At 40.4% G+C, this 20,028-nt stretch overlaps 1 protein-coding gene across 1 annotated transcript in view; it reads right to left on the bottom strand.

Moving 5' to 3' along the window:
• The window catches only part of Brinp1 (bone morphogenetic protein/retinoic acid inducible neural-specific 1), a 177,232-nt gene that overhangs the window by 13,853 nt on the left and 143,351 nt on the right, over positions 1–20,028 (bottom strand). Inside the window, exons 6-7 of the mRNA XM_013030133.1 lie at positions 18,395–18,631; positions 13,421–13,643 (exon numbers count right to left, since the gene is read on the bottom strand). Of these exons, the coding sequence (XP_012885587.1) occupies positions 13,421–13,643; positions 18,395–18,631 (460 nt within the window). The remainder of the gene's footprint in view (positions 1–13,420; positions 13,644–18,394; positions 18,632–20,028) is intronic.

Here is a 20,028-nt window from a genome sequence, read left to right as displayed (position 1 = left end):
TGTATGTGTATGTGTGTGTGTGTGTGTGTGTGTGTGTGTGTGTGTGTGTGAGAGAGAGAGAGAGAGAGAGAGAGAGAGAGAGACAGAGAGAGACAGAGACAGAGAAGAGAGAGAGAGAGAAGAGAGAGTTTTAAGCTACTAAATTAGGGTCAATTTGTTATTGAATAACATATATAATATAGAATAGAATAACAGAATAGAACAGCAGGGCACTGGTGGCTCATGCTTGTAATCCTAGCTATTTAGGAGGCTGAGATCTGAGGAACACAGGCCAAAGCCAGCCCATGCAGGAAAGCCCATGAAACTCATCTCCACTTAACTGCCACAAAACTGGAAGTGGTGCTGTGGCTCAAAGTGGTAGAGCACTAGCCTTGGGCACAAAGAAGCTAAGGGAGACCACCCAGGCCCTGAGTTTAAACTCTAGGACTGACAAAAAAAATAAGACAAATAAAAACAATAACTTATATGGAGTAATATACTATACATAGAGTAACAATATACAGTTTTAGTGCCTAAAAGAAGGAAACTCAGTGTATATTTTCCCCATCCTAGTCATGGCCAACCTATGTTCCTGCACAAAATTCTAAAGATGCTTGCTATCTTCTGAGATCTTAGAATTTAAGCCCCCGAAAGTGTGAATAGGATATGATCTTGTTCTACTGAATATACACTTTCATATATATAGCAGTAGACCTAATGCTAGGGAGATTATTTGGGTGGACTTAATAATTAGATGTGTTGGTTAAAGGCAAGTGTTGACAAAATCTGAAGCATCAGAAGAACATGAGGATGAAAGGGTCATGAACAAGGGCCAGAGGGGGGCCTCTGGGTCTTTGCAGTGAATCCAAAGCTAGGAAGACATTAGTCCAACAATGGCAAAGAACTAAATTCTGCCAATAGCCAGAAGAAGCTTAGAAGTGCATTCTTCCCCACAGCCTATGGGAAATAGCCTGATCTGGCTAACACCTCACTTCAGCCTGGGAATCCTAAGCAGAAGATCTTGATACATCACACCCAGATTTCTACCCAGGAAACTGAGAAACAAGGAGTTCTATGTCCCTGTGTGCTATTTTAACCTCGACATACATGGTGACTCATTACATAGCAATGGTTAGCCTATTTGGGACACATCTTCATTTCATTTTGTTTTGCTCTTTAGTAAAGTGATGTAAAAAGATCAGATGATCCCTTCTAGGTCTGACATATGATTTCACAGTTTCAGCTCGTTTAGCTTTTCAGAGCCTCAGATTTGCAAGGTGAAGCATGGGTGTAGAATAAGTCTTGGGCCAGTTTGATTCGATCTGACATGTTTCAAGCTGTCTTGTCTTGCTTATTATCCTAACACTAAATCTTTTATACAGTATGTGGAGTTTGGCAATTAGTAAACAATAACTATCTGTAGAAAGAAGGAATAGATGTGAATGATTGCAGATACAGGTATTCTTTGACAAGTGCAGAGAACTGTGCCTACATAGGATAGCAACAGAAGCAGGAATATTATTTCATAATCTGAGCAGGTCTCTAAACTGTGTTATCCTCAGTTTTCTCACCTGTAAATGGAAAGACTAACCATGGCTCATTTTCTCTCGAAGGCCATTCTAAGGATCTGGTAAGGTTGTTGTAAAAACTCTTTGCAAAGTGGCAGACAACCTGTACTTAAGTGATTGTCTTGGGAGTAATTTGTTTTTCAAGATTAGGAATGTCCCTAAGCCAAATGGGGTAAATTTATTCCCTAATTATACCAGAAATGGAGTGTCTTCCTGCTGTTCCTTTGGCAGCTGCCGGTTAGCAGTCTTGCCACCTCTCAGTGGGAATGGTACCTGCAGGGACACAAAGCCATTAGCATCTGCTTAAGCAAGGAGACTATCTGGAAGATGCTGGAAGATGAGGATCTCTACTGACAGGAAGGGAACCAACACCTGTGATCTCACCCTAAACAAGCTGGGTCTTCTCTGCTCCATCCAGTGTAATGAACCCTTTTCTCAGGCTGTGTTCTGTGAACTACGATACCTTATAACTTTGGGGGGAAAAGGGGGTCCAGTGGCCACATAAGTTTGGAAAATATGCCAGCTTGATTCCTTGATCCCTTTCTCTTTAGTTGTGCTTTTGTTGTTGTTGTTGTTGTGGTTATTTTACTCAGCCCCAGATTCCAGTTCTTTTAGAATATCCTATAGGGTTCAATTAGGCAAACTCATTCTTGCTTGTTTTTTCCCAAATCTGTGCATTTGGAAGAGGCTACATTTATGGCAATGAGTGAAATCCTCTAATTGAAGTTGTTGGGGGGGGGTCCCCACATCAACATCATTGATACAATCTAGAACCTAGACTCCTCCCAAGACCTACTGAATCAGGAATCCTGGCAGAACCTGTGTGTCTGTGTTCAAAAATATCCTTACAGGTGGGTATGGTATGTAATGAAGTTTCATCAGTGAGTGTCACACAGCATTTTTTTTATCAATACAAGGAAGGAATTCTGGACCCTTTTACAGCCAGAAGACAGGAACTCCATTGATTCTTCAGTTCATTTTCCAGAAGAGAACTAGAGAATACCTACTAAAATGTAACACCCCATCTAGCCTTCCATCTTCCAATGGCTTCCTATTAACTAAATGATGAGTATGATGCATAACAGGGTATTAATCATCATCTGCAATAACATTAAGGACAATTACATGAAGTGCTACTATTTATTAACCATCTACTACATTCTAAGGTTACCACGTACATGTCTTGGGTAATCGTCACAATGTCTCTGTAGAGGAGCTACTATTATCACACACATTTTACAGATGAGGATTCTGAGGGGCAGAAGACATCCCCAGGACATAATAACACATGTATTAGTTTCAAAGACCAGGTATTTAATTAATCTCAATTTATCCACACTTCTTGATTTCTCATCTCCAGCTGCTGAATGAAATTGATCTCGTATTTAAGTCATCATGCAAATATGCTGTTTTGTGACCAGGAAAATATCCTTGTCACTGCCAGTGTAAAGTTTTATCCCTCAACTCCCATGTCAAATGCTCCCTCATTTCATTTCACCCAGTGTCTTGTCAGTAAGGTCATTATGTGCAGATACTTTAACTGTCACTGGGGATACACTGATGAGGAAAGATGAAATTCAAAAGAAAACAAAAAATAATGAAGTCTTTGTCCTAACAAAATTTTTGGTTAAAAGGGGAAACTCTGGGATTAAATATACTACCACAAAAATGGCCCATGTTAAGGGAGAAATGATATATGAAACATGCAACAACACATACAACAAAGCAGTGCAACCTGGTCAAATATGTCAGGGAAGGTATTCCTCAGACACCAGGGCTGAGTCTGTAGTTCTAGGGATAAATCTAGTAATCTGGGTAAAAAGGGAGAAATATATTCCAGTTTTACAACCTGGATACATCTCCTTTCCTTCACTTGAAGCATTTATTTCACTGTTGTTCAACTTTATAATGTGTGAGGCATACTAGAACTTATTCTGTAGAGTTACTATAAGGATCCAAAGAGTTGGTGTGCATTAGATACTTTGTTTGATATATAGTGAAGGTTCAGAATGTGTTTCAATTATTGGCATTAATTTCTTTCTTACTGTATGACCTTGAGCTCCAGTCATAGTGGCAAGTTACTAGCAATAAGAAGAGAGCTTCTATCTCCAGCAAGACAAGCCCTTATAACTGACCTCTGTGGAAGTGACTGGCAGCAAAATGACACTCCTTTCCATCAGATAAACACTGATATGTGATGTCCATGGCTCTCTGAGCACACTTGCTAATTGTGATCCTACAAATTGCCCATGCTTCTGTCCCCAAATAGTAAACACACTTCCTGAGTGTCCCCTTAGTTTCAAAATCTGTTTATGCCATTTCATTCCAGATGTCATCTGTTATCAGACCATGAAATCAAAAGTAAAATAAACCAATAATCTGTGACTTGCTATTTTTTCCCCTTGTGGAAACTCTTGAATTGTGTGGAAAAAATTCTATAAAGGGTAGTTATTAACTGATGCCCAGTGATGCAAACAAGAAAGTCATTAAGAAAGGTTAAGAAGGTTCAGGAAAATCCACAAGTATTTTCAGATTACTTCCTAAGAGTCTAAACTGTTGATTAATTTGAGCAAATCGACGTAGGAAATAAGTGTACGATTCCAAATGTGGTTTATACAGGAAAGCCAATAGAACCAATTTCACAAACAGCCACAGAACGATTCTGGCCCTACTTTCTCAAAGGCTTATACATGTTAAGTTAAAATGGTTCCTAATAGTCTGACAAGGAGCCTTGTACTTGGCTTTTACTATCTGCTGAAGGTAGAATGTAAGTTCTTCTTCCTGACTTTTCTAGGGTAGGACCTATTTCTTTTATCCCCTAATTTATCTTCATCATACCAATTAGGAAACAAAAGTTTTGAAACCTTCATATTGAGCCATAGAATACATAGAGTTACGCACTTTGGCCTGGCACTCCAGAGACGGTCTTATGGATCTCATGTTTTGCTGCCTCTCTACTATATGCTTATGTCTTGTAAGGCTTGCATTTTATCTTATATAATACATATATTATATTAGACATCAGAAAGAGCATAATCATAAAGGATTCAGAACATTCTACAGCTCTGCTCTTAATTATTCATGTTCATTTTAAGCCTAGGATATCCCTTCCAGGTATGAAGGGGTATGCATCAATTGACTAGGATATCGACTCTATGGGCTATGTATTCTTATCCTGCCCATGTAGATGAAGGAACAGAGGGCCCAGGGAGGTTTTTAGAGACATTTAGAGGTCACTGATCTAATAAGTGGCAGAGCTGGGACTGTCGGGCTAATAAACTGAAAACTAACTTGAGTTCAAACAAATGTAAGAATCTACATCCTTCTATGTCTCTGCAGGAGTCTTTGGAGATTCAATCCAGAGACAAGTAAGTACAGGGTTCAGAGAAAAGAAGAAAAAAACCCAGCGTGGATATTGAGGGTCATCATCATTGAGATAATGATTATCCTAGTAGCCAGAATCTTTCTGAAGATACCAATTAAACAAAGAATAAAGCAGGAAATGTGCTAAAAGCTGACGTGGGTTCAGAAGCCATGGCCCCAGGACTGGAGCCTGAGGTTGATGCCTAGGAGAGATTTTCATTTCCACAACGCATAATTATATTGTGCTTGGCTGTGGCCTGCACTGCCAGGTCAAGGCCATACAAATGTGAGAAGTAAAAATAAACCAAAGTCTTAGAGTCATTGGATGGTACAAAGAATTATACTGCCTTCTCTCCTGTTAACTTTTCATGGCTCTGCTTTGCCTCAAAATTCTATAATCTCTAAAAATAATCAGCTGATTGAGGACCCAGGGAGGAAAAAGTCAATCACACTACTAGTAAATACCCACACCTCCGAAGAATTTTGCTCCATTTTAATGAATTTAATACATCCTGAGAAGTGTCAGAAGTAGGAAATCCCTCTTTCTTTCTTCAAGCCATTCATCCCATCCCTCTTTCTCTCCCTCCCTTTCTCCCTCCCCACTTCCTTTCCTTCCTTTCTTCCTCCCTCTTCCTCCCTCCTTCTCTCCCTTCCCTTCTTCTCTCATCTCTCATTCTCCCACCTTTCCTTCCCCTTCCTTTTCTCTCTTCCTCTCCCCTATTCATCTCCCTTTTCTCTGCACCTTTTTCATACTTCTATTACATCAAAGTGTTTGAACGATGAGTTGAAAAACTGCCATTTCAATCATCATCTGGTTGGAAATTCTCTGAGTGACCTTGGACTATTCAGGTAACTCCCTTTAGTCTCAGTTTCTTTATTTGTGAACAAAAAAACATAATGTAACTATATTCAACATATGTAGAAAATCCATAAGGCATGTTCAATGGAATGGGACTGTTTCCAAAGGACTGTGTTTACATGCCTTTGGGGCATATTCGATGTGGGAAATAGTTTATTTTTTTATTTATTGAATAATTTTGTGACTACCTACCAAATAATAGCTTCAGTGCTAGGAAGTTTTGTGAATAAAGTCATTAGAAGTTGGGAAAAACTGCACTCCAGGAGCAGACAGTTTCATGGGAGAGAACCATAATAGTAAATAGATAAATAAAAATATAATGGCCAACTGGGATGTGTGGTTCACATGGTTAGAATACTAGTACACATATTCTCAAAGACAGCTTTTAGATCCAGAGAACATGCTCCTGAGAAAGGAATGATTCAAGGTCTAGACAGGTGGCACTTACTGCTTTGAAGGGGAAAGGCAGGTGCATTCTAGTTGTGACACAACTGAAAAATACAGGGGTTGGGCCAGGGTACATATGGCAACCTGGAGGAAAATCAATGCAGCTGTAAATGAGAGCCAAGCAAAGGGGTAAAAAGTAGTACAAGGAGTGGGCAGGGTCTAACGTCTGAAAAATCTCTGGGTCACTTTGAAATCCTGCTCTGTCCTTCCCCATGCAATGAATCATCACCAGAAGGTTATAAGCAGGGGTGGAACAAAATATTGAATTTGTTTCTTAAGTAATCACTCTGACAGCCCCGTGGAACATAAAATGGAAAATGATCAGAGTATATTCTGGGACACCTTAGTTAAGAGGCCATCGTAAATTCAAGCAAAGGGAGATCTCAGTTTGAACTATAGGATACTCATTAAAATTGACTAATTAGCGCCAACGCAAAGCAGTGCTACTCAACTATTCAATTACTGACCTTCTACCAATATTTCTGAATGGAGCTAATACTCTCTCCTTCATGGATATTATTCCTCTTGGAGTTGGGAAGGACCTCGGCGATAATTAAGCCCCGTTGTTTTTATATTGTTTTAGAAAAAAAAGGCACCTCATTTTCCCAAATGAGTTTTAATTCAGATCCTCTATAAAGACAATAGTAAATTTGCTGTTCTAGTTTAGAGTGAGGTAGAATTGTTAGCTATTCAGTTGGAACCCCATACCTGAAAGAGGTGCATGACATGAATTAAGGACCCTTGAATCCTCAGTTCTTTACAGCCTCACTTAAGGTAAGGCAGTGCTTGGAGGATAAAGGCTCATAGCTTATGCTTCCTAAGGGCTCCTGGTGACTGGCAAAGGGACTGTGATACCAAAGTGAAGACCAGCAAGTGTAGCTAGTAATGCACAGAGGCCGCTTGAACTCAACATTTCCTGGGATAACTTTGTACATCATGCGCTTCCTACCTTCCTTCCTTCCTGTCTTCACTGTTCCCACTCTCCTTTCTTCAGCTTTCCTTGCTTCCTTCCCCCCACCCTTTCTTGCAGTTAGAGGTGATTTCTACCATCAATATGTGTTGTTGTGGTGGTGGTTGTTTTCAGTGTTGGTATGTCACCTAAATAGCTCAGACCAGCTTGATCCAGGGATTGGTAGAATAGCCTAGTGATTATAAGAAAATATCATACCAAGGTTTGAATCCTGCTACCTACCAGTTGTATAATCTTCAACTGGACAATGATCATTGCTGTTCCCTAATTTCCCCATTTATGTAGTTGGCTGAATTAAGATCCTTACAATGATTAGACAAGAAGAAGATGCTTGGAGAAGACAGTGGCTGGTGAATGGTAAATATCTAGAAGTATTAACTATTTACCAAGTGCTGGTAACTCATGTCAGTAGTCCTAGATACACAGAAGATTGAGAACTAGAGAAAAGTCCACATAGTTGTATTTCCTGTAACAGTTGTGGTTATGACTTTAGAGTTATTGTTATTACTATTGCTTTAGATAGTTTTATTCATCTTATTTGCCCTGTGTCTATGATAGTCTGTCTCTCATTCTACTCAGTTTCGTCTGTAGTACCTGATCTAAAAGGAAGTAAAGATTCCTCGGCCACCACAATGATTTCTCCCTCCCATGCTTACCCCTTTGGAATCTGGGTTAGGCCTTGGGTTGATAGTGTATAATGAACGTTATGCTTTCTCCCTTCCAATGCTATCTTGCAGCTTCCTTTCTTCCAAGGGTACCCACTCCCCCGCCCCTAGCTTTCTAAGCTCAGCTGCCATGCTGCAAGTAGCCCAGGTCACAAAGAGAGGTATGTGCAATCACTCTGACTGACAGCTCCAGCTGAGCTCCCAGCTGACAGGCAGCATCAACTGCCAGCGTTGGGAATGAGCCACTCCGGAGGTCTTGCAGACAAACCACCCATGACACCAGTCAAAGTCAATGTGAGAGACCCCAGCTGCATTATGCCAACCTACTGAATCACGTGAGATCATCAGATAAGTGTTTTGAGTCACTAAGGTTCAGGGTAAATTATTTTGCCTCAATGGATGACCCAAATATTCCTTTTGCCTTGCAGTTCAACATTAAATTTCCAGCAAGCCTTGACTGAGGTCCAGCTCTAAATATGTATAGATGATCTCTCACCAAATCTTACAGGAAAATATTTCTTTGAATTAATGACAACCTGATTAATATTCACCGAGCTTAAACCCATTACCAACCATTCTGGTCCTTAGAATAAGAGCACTTAGTTCAGAAGACAGTACTGAGAAGGAAGTTATTGAATTCATGCAAGATTCTAGACCTTTAGAATGTATCTCTCTCTCTGGCGTGTACACGCGTGGACTCTTACTCTCAATTCCTCTGAATTAAATCAGGTCCTTTACTAGGCTCTTCAAATTTTAAAATCTTAATCCTAATCCTTAGCTTGAAGGCAAGTGTCATTATCCAGCTTTGCCAATAAGTCCAAGTACTTACAGAAAGCCTTGTGGCTGATGAGTGACAGGACAGAGGCAGGATTTCAACCCATCTGTGTGCAACAGACGCCCTATGCTCTAGCCTTCTCCCATCCTGTCTCAATGCCACCCCTCTGTGACAAGGAAACAAAATCTGAATGGCACCTGCTCAGGGCACTCATCTCCTACAGAGTTCAACAGGCAGACAAATTGAAACTGAGCAATCAGTTCATCTGCAAATACAAACTTGTACAGCTAGAGGCAGTCCGAGGCTCCAAGTCTTAGCACCTCTGTCTGACACCGCTGCATAGCAGAGAGGTATCCTGCTGGTGTGAGAAATGCTCATTAATGCCTCTGATTCAGATGTGAGGCAGCAGCCCACAGCCAGGTCAAGGAAGTTCAACTATCCTGGGAAGGCTTCTGAGCCCCTACTTTCTGCGTGTTCTCATGTCCTGTGCCGGCATTCAATATTCCTTAAGTGAAGATAATTGAGTGTCTTTGCCGTGGTGGATACCAGTCACATCTGTTCCAGGTGAGTTGCAGGAGAAATGTTAGGATAATGGCAAACTTTGTTCCCTTAGAAGGCCAGGGAGGGGGTGGGAAGGGTGGGGGGGGGAGGGGAAGAGGGCAATGGGAGACGCTTAACACTGAGAGTTCTTTCTTGGAAGGTTCCAGTGGTTAAAAGGTATTTCTAGCCACTCTAAGCTTATAATTTGCAATGGAAGAGCAGAGACTTATTCACAGTTGTGGTGAGCTATGCTCAGAATAGAACAGCTACTTGTCCAATCTCGTACCCCTCACTATTAGTAAGGCATGGCTCCCTAATCCCATCCTGTAGTCTTCCATCACTACATTTAGTTCGTTACTTCTAGGGGCTATCTAGCTAATCTTCCTACTAAGAAGTTCCCAATTCTTATCTCCATACCTGGGAGGCCCAGTTTTGCTCTGTGTTTTGAAAGTTCTTCTCACATTTAATAAATGTCCCTGGTTGAATGTCTTTGAACTTGGACCTTGTACTCTGTTCTCCAAGGCAACCATCAATAAAACTGACAGTGGTATCTGTTTGAAATCAGCTAAATGTTGCCCTCCTCATCAACATTTGCATCCAAGGGCTTGATTTGACCAAGGACTCAGTATGCAGGCCTTTGGGATACAGTCTCTTTGACTAAAGATCCCAGCAAAAGCCACCCTATCAGGTGTTGTGGGCAGAATTTTCCAACGATCCCTAGAAAATGTGTGCTGAAGCCCTAAGTTTTCAGTGCCTCAAGAATGTGACCGTATTGGAGATAGAGTCTTCAAGGTAGTAATTAAATTAAAATGAGCTCATTAAGGGTGAGCCATGATACGTGATGACCGGCAAGCTTTTAAGAAGAGACAAGGACACAGATGCATTTGGAGGGAAGAGGATGGAAGAACACATGGAAAAGATGGCCCACCTACAAGCCCAAGAGGTTGGAAGAAATCAACTGTGTGACAGCTTGAGTTTTGGAGTCATCTGACTGCTAGAATTATAAGAAGATAGATTTTCACTGTTTGGAAGTCCTTGCAAACTGATAGACATAGGTACAACTGAGAGAATCCTTCCCAGTCCTGTTGTAAAACACATCACTGTGTTTATGTCTGTCTATCTCACAGGACCTGATGCTGGTCAAGGACCTGATGCTGGTCAAGGGGCAGACATCTGATGGCTCAACGTCAATCTACGACAGAAACTCACCCATGGTGTCAGTTTTGGCATCTGCTGCCTAAGACAAGGAAGATCCATTATAACAGGATGTCTTTCCTAGTCCTTGACTCATTGCCACAAGTAATTTATTCCCAGAAATTCTATGTGATATATGACATGATTCTCACAAAACAGTTATGCAGTGGGGCTTGGCGTTGGAGGAAGGAGGGAAAACAGAGATGAGCAAATACCAGGCCATAAGGAGACAGTTTCATAATCTGGAACATGCTAATGGTGAAAAGTGGCTTTAGATAAATAGGACCTAGAATAAGGAGCCTTTGATTGGCTGTTGCAGTCAAGAAAGACTTCCTGAAGAAGACAGTAGTAAACTGAAATATAGAACAATGAGAAGAGAAAGTACATAGTTGGGGTGTTGAACCTGGAGGGGCCACTAAGAGACTTTTAAGTCTTGAGTTCCATTTGAGCAGGATGGTTAAGGATTTGGTTTAGATTTATGGTTTAGGTGGCATTTAGTCTTCTCATTTTGTATCCCTTTTACTGAACTGCAGCACTAGTACCTTTGGGAACCAGGTAATTATTTCACTTAGAAATCTCCCTGCACAGGGGCACCCTTGCTCCTATTGTGGATGTCAAAAATGTCTTCAGAAATTTCCAGTTATCTCTCCTGGAGTAGTCGCTCCTCTTTGAGCATCCTTGATTTAGGCCTGTCAAATATGTGACTTCTCTGAGGTTCAGTTTCTTGGATTCCACAAATGAATACACACACACACACACACACACACACACACACACACACACATGCTGCTGATGCACAACCTGCTAAAGCTGAGCTTGACTTGGCTCATTCTCTTAAAGGATGACCTTCCTTTCTTTGCTTGATATTGAAGGCAAGCTTCCTCCCAACTTGAGGCAAATGAAAGCAGAGCTTCTCCAGCTAACACAGGATAAGGAGCCCCAAACCTGTCTTCTTGCTTTCTTGTGATAGAGATATCACTACTGAAATACTCTGAGAAAATGGAGTATGAATAACTTCACTTAGAATCGTGGTTCTTCGGCAAAAATCAAGAACTCTAACAACAACAGATGCTGGAGGGGATGTGGACAGAAAGGAACCTTACTTCATTGTTGGTGGGAATGTAAACTTGTTCAACCACTTTGGAAAGCAGTATGGAGGTTCCTCAAAAGACTTCACATAAAGCTCCCCTATGACCCAGCAATCCCACTTTTGGGCATTTACCCAAATGCTTACAAACAAGACCACACTAAAGCTACCAGCACAACTATGTTCATTGCAGCATTATTTACCATAGCTAAGATATGGAACCAACCCAGATGCCCCTCAGTAGATGAATGGATCAAGAAAATGTGATATATATACACAATGGAATTCTATGCCTCCATCAGAAAGAATGACATTGCCCCATTTGTTAGGAAATGGAAAAACTTGGAAAAAATTATATTAAGTGAAGTAAGCCAGGTCCAAAGAAACATAGGTCCCATGGTTTCCCTTATTTGCAATATCTAGTATATGTATGAGTCAAGCGGAAAAGGTCAGATAATGTGATGTCAGGAAAATGAACCCTTAGACATGTATTTTAATGTTTTTTCTTTCATGCATGTGTTTCTAACGTATTTATAAGACTATCTCTTTGTTGCTTTGTATGTCCCTCCCCCACAGTATAACCCCTGCTTTCACTATATTTGATGTCAGTATAACTTGTGGAGGAGAGGGGGAAAAAACAGTTGTTTAAGGATACAGGTAGACCTGATGCAACAACGAGAAGTATAAGTTGTCATGTCCAAAACGAGCTTTACAACGTCGGTCCAGGGGGGGGAAGGGGGGAGAGGAGAAGGGTTGGGATTGAAGGAGGAGGCTGCAATGCTTGGTAAGAAATGTACGCATTATCCTGCCCATGTAATTGTAACCCCTCTGTACAGTATGTTCACAAATAAAAAATAAAAAAAAAAGAATCGTGGTTCTTTCACTGTGTATTCCTGAGAGGAAGAAAACCATAACTCTGAGAAGGTGTGTCCCAGGATTCTCTAACTTATCCTTGTATTCTTCATCAGAATATCTAGTACATCCAAAGAGGAGCAACTAGGGAGGACCAACAAAGCAACTAGGCACTAAAGGAGGCACTGCCTCTGGAAAGAGGACTCTGCAACACTTACCTGACAAATGAGTGGGTCCTTAAAATGTTTCACTATAGGTTCCTTATTTGTTTTACTCCAATCTGGGCCTTGATTTAAAGGCTTACACCAAATAAGGTGGTTGATGAACAAGTAGATCCAATTTTTCTTTACAACGAATAGGGGGATTTAAAAACTGACTGGACCATGACATTTTAAACTAGAGCAGATCATTTAAAACACAGAAAATGCAATGTGGGGCTAGTGTTAGTTGTCTTTCTCAATCACATGGGCCAGAAAGAACAGAGAGATCAAAATTTCATGGTACATGGAAGTAGTGCAGTGATTCAAGTGGTAGAGTGCTAGCTGAAGAGCTGAGGGACAGTGCTCAGGCCCAGAGTTCAGGCCCCATGACCGACAAAAAAAAAAAGTTCATAGTACAGCCTTATTTGGTATCACTGAGAAATTGGTTCCAGCTCAGCCCATTCACATCAGAATCCAAAGATATTAAGTCCATCTCATAAGAGTGAAGAGGTATTCACAGATAACCTATGTACATCTTCCTGCATAATTCCAAACATCTCTAGGTCCCTTGTAAATTTTAGTATAGTGAGTATCTCATGCAAACTGTTGTTGTACAGTATTATTTAGGGAATAACAACATGATAAATATCTGAATGTTCATATACTGGAGAAGTTTTCAGATACTTTAAAGTTGATGTTAGATAAATGCAGAACTTGCAGATACAGTGTCAACTGCCTATCTGGGAAGGTGGGTGGAAATATGCAAATGATATAAGGCATAAATGAGAAGCCTAAGACAGTCCAGAGCATTGTTGCTTTGGACCAGGAAAGGCTTGCTTACAATTGCAGTAAAGAAGTATACACTAATGGACACCGGGTGTCAGGTAGCACCTGCAGAAATGGGTCAGTGGCAATACGCACCTTTCTCTAGGAAGCTGGTGGTTGGGATTGTGACGGCAGCGCACGCTGAGGCCAAAGAGCTTGCGGGCAGTGCGTTGGATCTTCTGCCTCTGTGCCTCAGTGGCACTCTGTAGGAGCTTGTAGCGATTCTGCAGGTCCCAGTCATTGCCCCAGTGCTGGTGGATGCTCCCGATGGTCAGAAAGTGGTTGCTGGGTAGGCGCTTCATAAATGATTTAAATTCATCTGGAGACCAAGCAAAAGATTGCTAAGCATTGTCCCTCCATCCAAAGCCCCTTCCAATGTTTAGCCTCACCTTTGAATCACATCTTACTTTTGAGTTAAAATTGAAAGGGTTTTTGTGCAATTCTAAGTAGGAAATCATGGCTATGTGCTTCAGCAAAAAAGTTAGTTTGGAAAACAAATCAGAAGAAAGCAATATTAATATGTTCTAGTCAGATACTGTTGCCTGCTAAGTGCCTTATTTCACTTTGAAATACAGGAAATTAGTACATGTTAGAAAGGTGTTACAGGCTTATTAGCACCCACCTGAAACTTCCTCTTTGATGCAATCTGGAGGCTTGACAAAGAACTAAAATAGATGGAACCCCTCTCCCCTTCAGTCACCCAAGTGTTACTTGAAATTCTATGTGAGGACCATCTAACATCATATTGCATTTTGGGAAATTCCAGCTTACAAAATGATGACAAACTCTTGGATCTGCTTGGTGAAGTTTTCTTCCTCTTATTATTATTATTATTTATTTTGGTGCCAGTTTTGAGGCTTGAACTCAGGGCTTGGGTGCTGTCCTTGAGATTTTGTGCTCAAGGCTAATGTCTTGCCACTTGAACTACAGCTCCACATCCAACATCTTGGTTGCTAGTGGAGATAAGAGCCACACAGACTTTCTTTCCCAGGCTGGGAAAGAAATCTTCAAATCTTAACTTCCTGAGTAGCTAGCTGGTATGACAGGCATGAGCTATGGGGACCAAGCTTTCTCTCATTTTTAACATTTGAGTTCCAGAGAATAATTGTGGGCTACAGTTTGACACAGACATAAGAATTGCTTGGTTCAGCTATTTTATTCTGCATAAAGAACAGGAACACTGAAGTCTGGAGTGGGAACATGGTTTTCTGTAAACCATGGCCACAATAGATAGTTCTAAAATCAAAACTGCTGTTTTCTACTCTGGCATTTCCTGACACCATTCTCCAACTATTAGGAAAATTGAAAAGCTAAAGCACTGTTTATTTTGCTGGTAGAAGCCAACAAATGGATACATATATATATATATATATATATATATATATATACATATATATATAGATATAGATATATGCATTTAGCATTCAGTATACTAATTTTGCCTCATAAAACCTACAAGGAATTTTCAGATGTATTATACATTCATTTTATTTAACATATGCTTACATAGCTCTCAGTAGGCACCAAGGTACAACTCCAAGCACTCAATGTGTATAATTGATTTTTGCAGAAAATCTATGAAATAGGTGCTTTCCGTGTACACTTAGAGTACAGAGAAGTGGGCGAACTTGTCTCAGGTCAAAGTAAGACTGTGGTCTATCTCCAACTTGTATGGTTTCCTTTGTATTTATACTTTCAACACACAAAGAGCTACCCTGAGACTCAGTGCATTGAAAGAAAAGTAAATGAATGGTGCTGAAAACAGATCTTTTTACTCCTAGAAATCCTCTGGAGCCTTTTGATAGTAGGTCAGATATCCAAGAGTTCACATAAAACTTAGATTACTGAATACAAGTGGGGCTTATATTCTTCTAGCACCTCAGTATGCCCCCATCTATGACATGGGTATGGTTTCAAACCAAAAGGTTGACAGAGTGAACCTTTAGGGCTCCATTTTCCTAAATAATCCCTGTTACATAGAAATAATGAGTGGTAGCTATGAATTGCAGGTCAATGTAATATCTGAAAGACTAATGAGTGAAAAGTTTGGTCTTCTACTTGGTACTCTTGGGATGTGATGGAATCTTTGGTAGACAAGACCAAGTGGAAGGAAGTCAGATGACTGGGAACATGTTCTTGAAGGGGGTATGGGGCTCCTGACCTTTTGCTTGTTTGTCCTTTTTCACTTTCTTTTTTCCCTTATTTTTTCCTCTTTCTCTTCTTTCTTTCTTCCTGGTCAACATGAGGAGAGTAGGCCTCTTTAGGCCTAACCTTCCTACCATGATGTGCTGTGGGCCTCAGTATAGCCATGCAAGGATGGACAGCAAACTTGGAAAGTATGACCCAAATCTACCTCTTTTTAAGCTGATTATCTCAAGTATCTCTTAACATTAACAGAAAGCTGACTAACCCCAGAAGGGAATGCAGAACTCTGCACTCACTGGCTTCTTCTGTGAGCCGCCTGGAGGCAGAAGCCTAGCTCTGGTGACTAGACTGTCTTTGCCAGCTAGATTCTCCTCCCATCAAAGACACATAGAGCTCTTCTGGGAGAGGAGCCTGTTGACCTCAAGGGGGATAACAGCTCTCCCATGAAGCCAAATGTGAATCTATTTTGAAAAGTTAATACTTTAACCTTTTTTGACTAAAAGTAAATGTAGCAAGTGGTGCCGTGGCTCCAGTGGTAGAGCGCTTGCCTTGTGCTGAAGAGCTCAGGGACAGCATCCAGGCCCAGAGTTCAAGACCCATGACCCATACCTCCCCCTCCACTCTCCGCCCCCCTCAAAAAGATATCCCAAATAAAAAGTAGAAAACAGGTGCTCTTTGGTTACCAGCACCCTGGAGCCACCAAGGAATCCATGCTTTTTATTTTGTGCCTATAATTTTTCCCTCCAAATTTTCTAGGGCTGAAGTGTTAAAGGTACAGGCTGAAAATCACACATACAAACAAAACAAAACCCCAACAGATGAAGTACATAAGTATCAGCAAATGAAGCGTGTTGGTGTAGACACATTTGTCTCAATGGGTAAAACTATTTCACATAGGTAAGCTCAGGACCTATAGAGAGAATGTATGCCTTATGGAGAGAAAACGTAACACACACACACACACACACACACACAGAGCATCATTGCCTTGTTCTGTAGGATGAGGGCTCTCTGTTGCAGTATCTACCCACTCCAAATGACTTCTCTTCTTTGAGAACTAGCAGTGTTGCTGAAGTTCCCAAACACCTGCCCATACAGCCTCTCTTTTCCTCTGCACTTTCAGTAGTCAGTAAAATTGCTTTGCAGAAACATTTTCTCCAATACATATTTTTTTGTTGGTGGCCAAATAATCGTCATGATATATCTCCATTGTGAACCTTTTTTTTCTTTTTTTTTTAATTCCCAGGTTTTCAATAGATTAATGGGTGCCATTCATGAAGCATCTGCAACTCACGCCAGTTGTATGACCTTACAAGGGTGAAATCGCTGACTCCCCATAGCAAGATGGGGGCTTAGAGTTCATGGAATCTCATTATTTTAAAATGGCACTCCATGATGCTCTGCTTTTATCTGTGGGTAATATACAGTAGCTCCAAGGTAAGATTTTGTTTGATCAAAGGTTTTATTTTTTCTTTTTTGGCTAAAGACTTAAGTAAATTCAAATATTAAAAGCATAAACATGTTTTCTCATTTATCAGATGAGGGAATGAAGGCCTAAGGGGTGAAGTGGAATTAATATGTTGCAAAAGCATCTGTGAACACTGGATTTGGAATAAGGAGCTGCATTACCAATGCTGTCATTTACAAACTCTGTAACCTTGGGGAATATTCTAAAGTCTTGTGTCCTCCTTGCATGTAATACACAGATATCACTTCCTGCTTTAATGCATTTTTGACAGATTTAAGGGATATGAAGTTATTTTTAAGAAAAATAGTAATGCTCTGCATATAGACCCATTTGTTTAGTAGATAGTTACATGTGAACTACCTAGTTGACAGTTTTTCTTGGGCTGGGGGTGGGGAGTGTCTCAAGGATTCACAAGGTTATGCGGTCTAAACTGTAAACTTATGTAATTAATGTCCACAACTAGACAAGTTTCTTGGACTGGGACTCAGTTCCAGTTCTCTTCAGCTCAAATAGTCATGCTAATCGTGAACTTTATGGACCAGGGTGCCTTTCTCTACCCCTCCTGTTTTACTAACTGGACTAGCTCTCAGTCAACTTTGTGCAGTAGCTCTCTCCTAGGTGTTTTGTCCCTCCCATGAATCTGTTTATAGTCTGCTCTCTGCATCACAGTCAAATCCTCAGACTTTTGCTCTTCATCAACATGGCCTTTTCTGGCATCCCCTGGTCACATCTACCTAAACTCTACCTTATTTGCTTCCACTTTTACACATGAATAGTTGAGATGACATAATCGCTTACCTGGTTATCTAATTAATGCCTGGGTTTCAGACAAAACTTAAAAAGATTTAACTTTAGAACTTTCCTACATCGTGACCTTGGGTAACTGACTTGACTCTCTTATAACTCACTATCCTGAAGTGTAAAAGGCTGGAAAAGCTAAATTAGCAGAAAAGTGATTTGCAGCTTTGACAGCCCATGAGTTCGTCGAAGAGCTGTCATTGTAACTATGTATAAGGATAGTTACATATGCATATATTCAAGCATCTACATATCTACATATACACATGCATATACACATACATATGTATATAAACATACATCTACACATCCACATTTACACACAGGCATGTTATTTACACACACACACACACACACACACAAGATTAAATATAACCATATCTGTCTCTCTAGAGTCTTCTTATGTTGCCTTACTGTGTCCTTTGAGTAAAATAATGTCACTATATCATATGATCACAAACTGGATTATGCTATATGTTATTTCCTTCCATGGAGACTAACTGAAAGGTTATTCTGCGACAGCACTAGACCATCCCATGAGACACAGTAAGGGTCACTGAATTTCTACTTACAACAGTCATTGATTCCATTTAGATGAAGTTCTCTTTTCGAAATTCAACTCGGGGTCATTCCCACCATACCACTTTTAGGTTCTCTACCTGAATTCTCCAGGTCCTTATATGCCTCTGCCCAAGCCTTGGCCATGTTGGCCAGGGTGAACTCCATGATCTGGATGTCGGTGATGGGACAGTTGCACTGTGGGAATTCCTCGGCACACTGGCACCGGCACTGGCTGTTCTGGCACACATACTCCCCCTCACCATTGCACATGATGTAGCTCAAGGCTGACTGGACAAACTTCTCTTGCAGATACTGAGGGAAGATGATCTGAAGACCTGTTTGGGAACAGCAAGAAGGGAAAGCAGAAAGGTTACAAAAGGTGTTTCATTAACAGCTTCAAAAGGTGATACATAGGAATTTGAAGCGCTACATTTCTCCTTGTGTACTGGAATCAAAGTGTTTGGAGGCCTACCAGGGTGCAGATAGCATATCAGCAAGGTCTATAGTTGCATTGATTCTGCTTAGACCTCTCAAGTCATGACCTTGACCATCTCTGAAATATCTATTCAATTCTGCTATATTAGTATCAAGATTAGAGCAGATACAATGTATACCTTTTCCATTTGTGAAGAAAACCCTTATTGAAGGAAGTGTACTCATTGCCTTGCTCATATAACTGTAACCATCTGTATAGTATCTTTACAATAAAAAATTAAAAAAATTAAAGAGGGGATGGAAAACTGGACGTACGCTTGCAAAAAAAAAAAGAAAACCTTTATTGAAAGTATGACACAATTGTTGACTTTTCCTTAACTTCTTTCACTCATTTTCTTTCCCTTTCTGAAACTATTTATGTAACCTATTCATGAAGAACAAGTCCTAAGCTAGGCACTAGGTCTATAGCGATTGTAAAAAGAAACAGTCTTTTACCCTAAAGAAATTTACAATACAATGAGCAAAGGTATATGTGGACACACAGCATGGGAACACAAGTCTATAGCCTGTAGCCAAGATCACCACAGGAAGCAACTGGAGAGGAGCAAACTAAAAATAACCAGACTTGGGTAGCAGAGAACCTTTTCTACATAACAAAGATTGGAGTTAGTTGAAAGGCAAGTTAAGAGATGATTATGTTAAAAGATCCGAAAAGACACTCTATACAGAACAGAAAGGGGAAAATGGAATAAACATGTCTGTGAGTTTCATGTGAACAAAACAAACATGGATGGGTAAAGTGCAGTACTGTGGAAGTTCTTGTTATGCACTATGGATTGTGAGTTATCGCTTATGAATCCTGGTACATATTGCTGGTAGTTTCTGAGGAAAAGAATGATATAATTAGAGAAATACAATTTAAAGAGAGCAGGTATCATAAAAACTAAAATAGCAGTGAAGAAAAGCATCAGAGATAATTAGTTTTCACTCCTTTGCTCTAAAAATGAAGAGCTTGAGGAGCACTAAGGAGAAGTGATTAGTCCATGGGTTATAAGATGGACATTCTTGGTCCTACTTTATGACCTGTTCTTTATATTTGAATAATCAGTTTTACTGCTGAAAAACAATGATGGACAAGGATTTTTCTGGGTATGGTCAGTACCTTGTTACCTGGAAATGTCAGCAGAGCAGGCTCTTTATTGCCTATGGTACCCAGAGAGAAGGACAATTCTGTCCACCACATTTGGAGTAGCCTCCAGAGTCCAATAGTAGTAAAGGTTTCACTACTTATTATCCA

Source organism: Dipodomys ordii, unplaced genomic scaffold, assembly GCF_000151885.1.
Source record: "Dipodomys ordii isolate 6190 unplaced genomic scaffold, Dord_2.0 Scaffold127, whole genome shotgun sequence".
NCBI classification, from domain to species: domain Eukaryota; kingdom Metazoa; phylum Chordata; class Mammalia; order Rodentia; family Heteromyidae; genus Dipodomys; species Dipodomys ordii.
Note: the sequence above shows the minus strand (reverse complement) of the source record. Positions and strands in the feature narration are given on the sequence as shown.